The following is a 9,669-nucleotide window of genomic DNA, read 5'->3' on the forward strand; positions in this document are numbered from 1 at the left end:
TTGCCGGCTCGTGGCCGATTCTTCAACCTCCAGTATCCCTGAGTCCTCGGCAGGGCTGCTCTCCATCCGCCTGCTCCCCGGTCTGTGCTGGTGTGGGGGGATGCCCTGTCCCAGCGGCAGGAGCCTGCACTTGGCCTTGTTGAATGTCATGAGTTTCCCATGGGCCCACTCCTCCAGCCTGTCGGGATCCCTCCGGATGGCATCCCGTCCCTCAGGTGCACCCGTTGCAGCCCTCAGCTTGGTGTCATCCTCAAACTTGCTGAGGGTGCACTCAGTCCCGCTGTCTGTCGTCGACGGAACGATGTGAGATGAGTCCTGATACCGTCCGTCGGGACGCGACAGCCCGGAGCGAGGCTGTTGCATGCTGCACCGCCGTGTAGGTGCCGTACATCTCGGGGTATGGCGGCATTGCTGGCAGCGTTTCACCAGAGTAACCGCGGTTCCAGCTGCCTCCGTTCTTCCTGTCCCGCTGTCCGTCCCCGCCACACTTCAGCTGTCTCATCGCCAGGCAAGATTTTAAGGTTGTCACAGTAAACTGCTTCTCCGGGGTGCAGTCCTTCCCCCCCGACTGGTGGGAGGCCATGGCAGATGAGAAGGCTGAAACAAGATGGAATTAATCCTGTGTTTGAATTCATATTCAGACCCACGCATGGGCTGGACAGGGGAGGCTCCCCACATGAGGGGCTCTTCCCCGTCTGTGGCTGTACTTAAACAACAGCCGTGTTAAAATAACTCAAGAGATTTCCTGCAATGAATCCCTTAACCTAAAGCTGATTTTTTTTACCCCCGTGTACCTGCTCCAAATTCTTCTTCATTCTTTCTGGATGTCAGTGTCTGCAAATCCTTAATTTGCAGGAGCTAGCTCACTGTCAGAGATAAGCGCCATGTTATTTGCATCGTATATCCTGCCGGCTCGGAAGAAGGCTCCTCCGCTGGAAGTGCTGGGATGAACTTATGACAAATACAAGGAATGAAAGTCTCTCAAATGCACTTTCTGGCATGACTTAAATGCGCTGAAATTGCTGACATTTTGCCTTTTTCAGATGTGTGTCAGTGTCCATAGGCTTTTGTTTGAAACGATGGAAAAATATTGAGTTAAATATTCCCAGAACAACAAATCTGGGAGACGCTAAGTGTACGTTAGGTGAAGGCTACTGCAGTATATCTGGGTCCTGCAGTACATGCGTTGCAAAGGCAGAAACACGCAGTCTCTAACCTTGGCTGATCTCACAGAACTGAAGGATACCGCCATTTTCAGTGCCGTGTTTCTGCCTGGAACCTTTTGCTTTCGTATTGTGCTTAATTGGATGGGCTGGACATTTCCAGTGAAAGAAAGGTTTAATGACAGGTCATTTTGCTTGAACCAAAATGTTTCCTTAAAGACAAGGAAGTTCTTTGCCTGCTGGTGGATTGTCCCAGGTTGGTGTCAGCAGCTCTGCTCTGGACCAAAACTGAGTTTAGAATAAGTGACGCTTTCTTGTTGAAGAGGGTCAGAGCTCTTCTACAACTTCACGTCTCCGCAGCCAGACCTCTCTAATTGACGGAAGTCTCGGTTATTGGACTCGCGGACTACCGTCTTCCGCATCGGAAGGCTGCGATTAACCTGACGGTACGAGTCCGTCGGTCGGCGTCTCTGCGCTGTTCGTGTGTATAACCGGCGGGATCCAGGACGTGAATCCCCGTCTTTCGCCTGAAGCCAGTTCTAAAGCGGGCCAGGTCCGCTGTGACCTCCAGCGGCTGGCACCCGCGGCCGAGGGGGCCCAGGGCTGAGCCACCCGCCCCCTGCTCTTCCGCCTCGTCCTCTTCATAGCTGGCAAGGTACGATGCGAGCCCGCCACAGGCGACTGGTCTGCAGGCAGAAAAGTGCCTCGGGAGAACTTACCAGGTGTCAAGGTAGCGGCTCATCTAAAAGTAAAGCTGCAGTGTCCCCTCTCTTACTGAAACCAGCACCAATTTCAAACTTGTCTGTTGTTAACTGCTGATGAATGAACATTGATAGTATCCGGAAATTTGAAGGCTAGTTCCTGTTTTTATCCCAAATTACACTGGCAACGGTATTTAATTAATAATCAAATTTACTCCGTAGTTTACTTTTAGAAAAGAGTTTGGCCCTAATGTTTTCAGTGAGTGAAAATTAATTAATTCTTAAACTCATTGGGGTTTTGTCTCATTTTTAATTGACGAATCACGAAATGTCAGCTAGCAACACGTACATGCCGTTACACGTCCGTGCGTGGTGACTAGGCTGGCAGCGCAGCTCGGTGTGGGTGTGGGCGTTGTGGCTGGGGCTGGGACCCTCTGGTCTTTTTTCCTGTTACAAACGTGTCGTTTCAGCCAATTCTGTCTAGGGCACAATGGTAGCGTGGTTGCGTAGAAAGAAAAGCATTGATTGTAAGCCTTGGATTGATGCATGCTCAACTGAGAGCCGCTAGATTAAGTGATTCACCAGTAATCCTTCGTTTTCTTCCCGGATTTCCCAGCTAAACAAACTGAAATCTCTGAATCTCTCACTTCTAGGCATCTTCCCCATTCTTCAGCTGGTTTTGAGTCTAATCTATTCACCCTCTGATGTTTAAGCAACTTTTGAAGGATGCAGACACAGGCATCGAGTGCTGTCTTGCTAACGAGGAGGTAAGATCACCCTCCTTGCTCCTGTTTGCACGTGATACGGCCAAGGGTTGCATTGATCGTTGCTGTCTCACCAGCTCTCGTTGAGATGCTCATCCATTAGGACCCTCACTCCCTTCCCTATTAACTGATCTCCAGAGTAACTGCTCTCTCCTTAAAAAAAAAAAAAGACTGTTCTTTTTTTTAGCCGCATGTCTTTGCGTTAAGCTCGGTTGAAGCGGTGCTTTTGTTTCAGTGGCCTCAGCCTCTCGAGCAATCTGGGTTTTTCTGCATCACTGATAACTCTCATCTTTATTTGTCAGCCTGCAAACTTCTGTGACATTTGCAGATTTTGTCAGCAGCCATTTTCTGGTCGAGTCTGGGGAAAATACAGCCTAGTTGCCAGGCCTGTTTCTGGTCTTTGCAGAACTCGCTGTAATTACATGCGATTGATCTTGGTTCTAATGTGGGAATCATTTGTCAAGATCTTTGTTACTTTTAATCCACTTAATCGGGGCTTTTTTATACTCTCTTGTGCTATTTTTTTTCTTACACTGTCGTGAAGTAATAAATCAAATGTCCTACCCAGCCCATCTGCATTATGTCTGTGCTGCTGTTGCCTTTTCAATGAAACATTGAATTTTACCAGAAGGGAGATTACATTTACGTCCTTTAATTCTGTATTGATTGCATCCCCTCAAATTTCATTATTTTGCCTATGAACAACTCTGTGGTTAAATAGGAGTTAAATAGTTGCACGTAATAGTTTTCTTCCAGTCTCCTGGAATTTCTCCAGGTTAAAAATAAATCACTTTTAAGATCAGCGTGCCAGAGGTTTGTCCAGTTCTGGTTGTAGGATCTTTCTCCAAATGTTGTTCTGATGTAAAAATTTCTATTAATGATGTTTGACAAACTAATATTTGACATCATCAGAGGACTGAAAGATGTCTGTATATACCCTGTGCTATGACAGTGTCAAACAATTCTTCCTGTGCTCAATATTTTACCAGTTTTACTACTTAGACCTCCAGGCGGACCTGTAACGTCGCTTCGGTCATTGTAACGCTTCACAGTGTTGCCAGCCATGAGTTTCTGCTGGCGGGGTTTTTTACTGTTAGGATTGCAGATTTATATTGATTTCTGTCTAGTATATCTTCTAAAATTTTTGACAGATGATAACTTTTTAAACTAGATTTTCCTTCTACTCTCCAAAAAAACACTACAAAATACATACTAAAGTCTTTTCTGACTTTTCTGATACATACTAAAAGTCTTTTTCTGGCCCTGGAAGGGAGATTTTTAGCCTCCCTAAGGGACTGAATCCAAATCCGTAGAAGAGTTTTAGCATCAGGTTCGAAGTCAGATGTTCCTTAGGTCAAACCCCGTCACTAGGCTAGACCTGCAGGGTCGCACTGCTCAGGTCACTCAGATTGTCCTGCCTTTAAATCAAAGATAATAGCAGTTGCTTGCTTCTCAGGTTTGGGCTGGGTAACTCATTTCTGGCTCAAGACAGCTGGCATTGCCCGGTGGAGAGAGCCGTTTCCCTCTGTGGGCTGCGGTCGAGGCCGAGATCGCTGGCTCAGGCTTTGACAAGGCTTGGCCACCTCCATGCGGTTAAAATAAATCTTATGTTAGCGGTGGGACGTAGCCAACAGTGCCTATAAAATTTCATGGGAGCTTAGCTTTCCATCCACTCTGTTTTGGAGGCTTCAGCCTCAAGTGTAAATGTTTTTATTAACATTTGAAATACAGAGCAGCCGCGTCTCTCTCTTCTTCTCGGGAGTAGCTTTGGGAGCACGTTCTGTTTGTGAAATGGCACTTAACTGCTACTTTTTTTTGTAGCAGACTTCTCAAAAGCCTGCGGAGGAGACGTAGGATCTTCAAGCAAATGCTGACAGCTGGAGTTTCCCGATAGCAGGTGACACTAAAAACATGGTTGTGTGTTGGTTGTAAACTTCTAGAGTTTTCTGACTCTCTTGATTGAATGTTTGCACCACTTAGGCTCAAGCTGATAAACTCATAAATATTTGGGGGTTTTGTTTGTTTTTTAGATAAAATTATTTGACCACCATGAGTTGGAGTTTTCTGACCCGTCTGTTAGAGGAGATCCACAATCACTCAACCTTTGTTGGCAAAATTTGGCTGACAGTGTTGATTGTATTTCGGATTGTCCTAACTGCTGTGGGAGGAGAATCCATTTATTACGATGAACAAAGCAAGTTTGTGTGCAACACAGAGCAGCCTGGCTGTGAGAACGTTTGCTACGATGCTTTTGCTCCTCTTTCGCATGTGAGGTTTTGGGTCTTTCAGATCATTCTTGTTGCCACTCCGTCTGTGATGTATTTAGGCTACGCGATTCATAAAATTGCCCGGATGGTAGAACACAGCGAAGCCGACAGAAGAATCAGAAGCAAAAGCTTTTCCATGCGCTGGAAACAACACCGTGGCTTAGAGGAAGCTGAGGAGGACCACGAGGAAGACCCGATGATGTACCCAGAAATAGAGCTGGAAAGCGAACGGGAGAATAAAGAGCAGCAGGCCCCTGCCAAAGCTAAGCATGACGGCAGGCGGCGAATCCGGGAGGACGGACTCATGAAAATTTATGTCCTGCAGCTTCTGGTGAGGACGACGTTTGAAATCAGCTTTCTCGTGGGTCAGTATTTTTTGTATGGCTTTGAGGTCAGCCCCATATTTGTGTGCAGCAGGAAGCCGTGCCCGCACAAGATAGATTGTTTCATTTCAAGGCCAACCGAAAAGACCATTTTCCTGCTAATAATGTACGGGGTGAGCTGCATGTGTTTACTCTTGAATGTCTGGGAGATGCTGCATTTGGGATTTGGCACAATCCGGGACACGTTGAACAACAAGAGAAAAGAGCTGGAGGACTCTGGTACCTATAACTACCCGTTTACCTGGAATACGCCGTCTGCTCCTCCTGGCTATAACATCGCGGTCAAGCCAGAGCAAATGCAATATACTGAACTGTCCAACGCCAAAATGGCCTACAAACAGAACAAAGCCAACATAGCTCAGGAACAGCAGTATGGAAGCAACGAAGAAAACATTCCTGCCGACCTGGAAAATCTGCAGAGGGAAATTAAAGTGGCTCAGGAGCGCCTGGACCTCGCGATCCAGGCTTACAACAACCAAAACAATCCCGGCAGTTCCAGAGAGAAGAAATCCAAAGCAGGCTCAAACAAAAGCAGTGCCAGTAGCAAGTCAGGAGATGGGAAGAGCTCTGTCTGGATTTAATGTTGGCTGAGTTTATATATTGTGGTTTTTTCTCCTAGTTTATCATAACCAGCTACCTTGAATAATGGCTTCCATTAAGTAAATATTTGACTCTGCTTATTTTCAGGGATACCGTTGGCTAGTGATTCAACCTCTCAGAAAGGGGTTATACACATATTCTAGGATTATAGAACTTTATTCTTCTGTCTTCCAAGTCAGGAGACAAATAGGTATATTTAAATCATTCTCATTGAACGGTTTATGCTGTATGTACAGTATTATAGTACATTTATTATGCACAATTTTTTGTATTTGTACACTGGATCTCTGATGTTACACTTTTTTATATTAATGAGGAGAAATGGGTAGCTGTTAGCATTTTGCCAGTTTTATTACTGTGGTCTGCAGTTTTGTCGTTGTTTTTCCTTCCTTTAAAAGTAAAACTTTGTATGCTGCGTTTCAAAAGTGCCTTGAACATGCACGCAGCACAGGAGTCTCTGCTTACCCAGGCAGCCCACGGGTGCCAGTCGCTGAGCAGCAGAGCAGTGAAAGATTTGGAAAACATCTGTTAATGGTGCTCTTGACTCTGTCTTTTACAAAAATGACGTGCTACTTATAAAATGGAAGTGTCATACTACAGCTGTTACGTGCTACAGGGTTTTTTGCCCTATGGAAAATTGCTTACAGGAAAAATGTACGTGTGTGAGAGTACTTGTATTCAGAGTAAGAGTGCCAGCCGTAACGCAGAGAGGGCTCAGACCTCCCTGCAAGCTTTATGCAACAGGAGGGAAGACAGACTTCAAACTTTTGTAAAACATCCCCAAAAAAGTAAATAGAAATTACTGGATTCAGTAATTCCACGTATTTATGTGATATCTATGAAAATGGATGTTTTTGAGGTCTGTTGTTACATAACGCCCTGCTCCCCAAGGGCATGAAGTTGTTCTGATACCTTTTGGATAAGATTTCTGTCTTTTCCAAAGTAATCTGGTTAGATGGAGTCATGGTAATTTTGTTTCTCCATGCATTACGCTTGAGGAATAACCTTCCTCTCCCCCCAGCCGGAACACACGCGCTGTCTCCAAGAGTTTTTACAAAGCCCTCTCCGAATATCAATGATACTGCCTTATTCCAGACACCTCTTCCTTCCATTGTGTCGAGGAATTTAGCTCAGACGGAGCAATCTGTATAACTTCGATTTCTGCTTGAGAGACCAGTCAGATTTGGCATTCTGTGGTTTTGGCTTTAAACTTGAATTTATAATTAGAAGAAGGAGAATGCGGTATTTACTGCCTTTGGCGGTGTCTTTTTGGCAAGGATGCACATTAACGTTTGAGAGATGCTGATAAATGTGTATGCTGTTTGCTACTATTTATAATGTATTCAGGACCTCGCTCCGCTCTTTTTTAGGTTCTCATGCGTTTTAATGTATTTTTGGGGCCTGTTTCAAGCGGGACTGTTCCGTTTCGAGGCTACCTCAGTCCTTAGTGCCCTCGTTGCAGCCTGGCCAGGAGCAGGACTGAGAAGTAAGGCTCCATGGAAGACACAGGTACACCCGTGCTCCATTCCTGTCCTGTTAACGTTAAATTTAAACTAAGGGGATACGAGCACATGCTTGCAATTATCCTCCACCCAAGCACTTACTGAAAATAGGTGTTTCGCTGACTTGTTTTCAGTCTGTTTTCGCTCTGGGACACCAGGCAGCCCAGGCGTGATCCCAGCTGTCCCTCAGCTCTGCGTTAGCGCGACGTAAGCGTGCCCAGAGCCCGCGCAGCCCTCTGCACGGCGTCAGCGAGAGCTGCTCCGGCTCGCCTCCAGCACAGACGTTTGCAAGAGAACTTGCTTTCTGGCTTTTTGTTTAGCAGTAACTCCCAGCTGCCGCTGCTGGAAAGGAGCAACCTCTGAATCTTACGCAAAAAGGTTTCAGGGTGATGTCTTCAAGTATAAGTAACTAACACGTTAAGTATATAGCGGTTTTTAAAAGCTTGACTGGACTTGTGGGCAGGGACAGTGAGCCAGTGAGATGGGACTAGCTGTGTGGGGTGAGAGGGAGTTTATTAATAGTGCTCCTCTAATTAAACAGGAGGCTGAAGAGAAGCAGCTGCCTGAAGATGGGCAGAGAGGCTTTGCCAGCAGAAAAGCTGGGTGTGATGGAGAAGCTGGATGGAAAACATGTTGTCTGAAAGCACTAGGGACAGACATTTGGAGCCTGGTGATGAACGCAGCAGATTCATGGCTAACATCCACTGTTATCCTGCCACTGGGGTGGTTCTTTTCAGCTTTCCAAAAGGGTTACGTTGCTCTTAACCCTTTGCGGTGGTTTCGGAACAGCCTTTCACCAGCCGAATAGCAAGTAGTGAAAATCCTTTCCCTTCGCTGCTCTCTACACAAACTGCAGCGATTTCTTACTAATGGCTTAAAGTAAGACTGGTTCATGAGAGCTGTGTCACCCCTTGTCTGTATTAGCCCTTTCCCAGTTAACGATCTGAGCCCTTACCTGCTTAAGGCTACCATCTCAGGCCGTCCTGGGAGCTTTTGTCCACACCAGTGAATACTCCCGGTAGCGAGCAGAGTGTCCAGAATATTCCAATCCCAGCACTGAATTCATTCCGAAACTGCAAAGTAATGGAGCTGTTTCTATTACTGCGTTTTTTTGTTCTCTTTTTAATTGTGTGTAAAGTGCACATTTTCTTTGAAACTGTTTGTTATGAGTAGAGGACGTCTGTTAAAGCTCTGATGTTCATGTCTGTGACTGTATTCAGTTTCAAAGAGTCAGGCTTGATTTTTCCTTCTGCAGAAATGATACATGCATTACTTTAAAATGCTCTCTTGCTTTGGCTTGATGTAGGCCATTCCGAAATAACGTTCAGAAGAGACTTGGGGACAAAAAGCACTGAACGTAACTTGGGTTTGTGTTGACATTCTCTGGTTTCAGATGCAGTTCGGGAAAAAAAAAATCTATTAAATCCAGTGGATTACTCCAGTCTTGAGTGAAGTGGCTTCTTTTTTCCAGCAATAGAATATGCCTCAAATGTGTGAGTGAGGGAGAGGGATATTTTAATGATTTGTCTTAGAGCCACAACTTGGAATTTTTATATATTTGACCTTGTTTAGTGTAATAAAAGAGTCGGTTAGAAACTAACTTGTGCCTTTCTGCATGTGAATTGCTCTTTGGTGACAAGAACAATTGCATTAAATAAAGAAAAATCTGTAAACTTTGCAAGTCAGACCTTGAGAAGGGTACCACTTATGAAAACAGGAAAATCTGCATTTCTGCATATGAATGAGCATGCTGATATTGTCCAGTGAACTGTGCAGCATTAGCTGGCCTAGTTTAGCTGCGATTTTCGAAGGAACATACGGGAGCTGGCTGCCCAGCTCCTTTTAAAAATTGCAGCTGAATACCCGACTGTGTTGCTGTCACAAAAGATGGCTTTTGTAAGTGTCCCATGCTTTCCCCTCGCTGCAAATATGGCCTCAAAATTGGAAGAATGTCTGAGGAGGCATTAAGCGGTTTGCCGTGTCACGCAGCTGCGAGAAAGCTAGAAGTGAGCTGGATTCGGTGGTGTGGGCTTGGAACAGAAAGCTGTTTGTTCAGAGTTACAGAAAAAAGAAGCCATATAGACAAGGACAGCGCTGCTGCTGCTCCCAGAGCACGTTGCGTCCCGCGCCTCGGCGCGGGCTGTAATGGCAGACGCCGGTGGCGGTGACCGAGGCAGCATCCAGCGGTGATGACGGTGTGTGCGTTTTCAGCTGTCGGGTTACCGGAGCATCCTGCAGTCTCCGCAGACCGGGCAGCGCGTGCGGAGCGGGGAGCGGCCCGGACACGGC

The 9,669-nt window shown here is 46.0% G+C and overlaps 1 protein-coding gene across 1 annotated transcript; it reads left to right on the top strand.

Annotated features, from left to right (window-relative positions):
• Nucleotides 1-4,451: 4,451 nt before the first annotated feature.
• GJC1 (gap junction protein, gamma 1, 45kDa) lies at nt 4,452-6,283 on the top strand. The gene is made up of 2 exons (XM_010291013.1): nt 4,452-4,525; nt 4,659-6,283. Exon 2 carries the CDS (start codon nt 4,678-4,680, stop codon nt 5,857-5,859), a length of 1,182 nt encoding a protein of 393 aa, XP_010289315.1. The 5' UTR covers nt 4,452-4,525; nt 4,659-4,677; the 3' UTR covers nt 5,860-6,283.
• Nucleotides 6,284-9,669: the final 3,386 nt, after the last annotated feature.

This window comes from Phaethon lepturus, unplaced genomic scaffold (genome assembly GCF_000687285.1).
Source record: "Phaethon lepturus isolate BGI_N335 unplaced genomic scaffold, ASM68728v1 scaffold35207, whole genome shotgun sequence".
NCBI classification, from domain to species: domain Eukaryota; kingdom Metazoa; phylum Chordata; class Aves; order Phaethontiformes; family Phaethontidae; genus Phaethon; species Phaethon lepturus.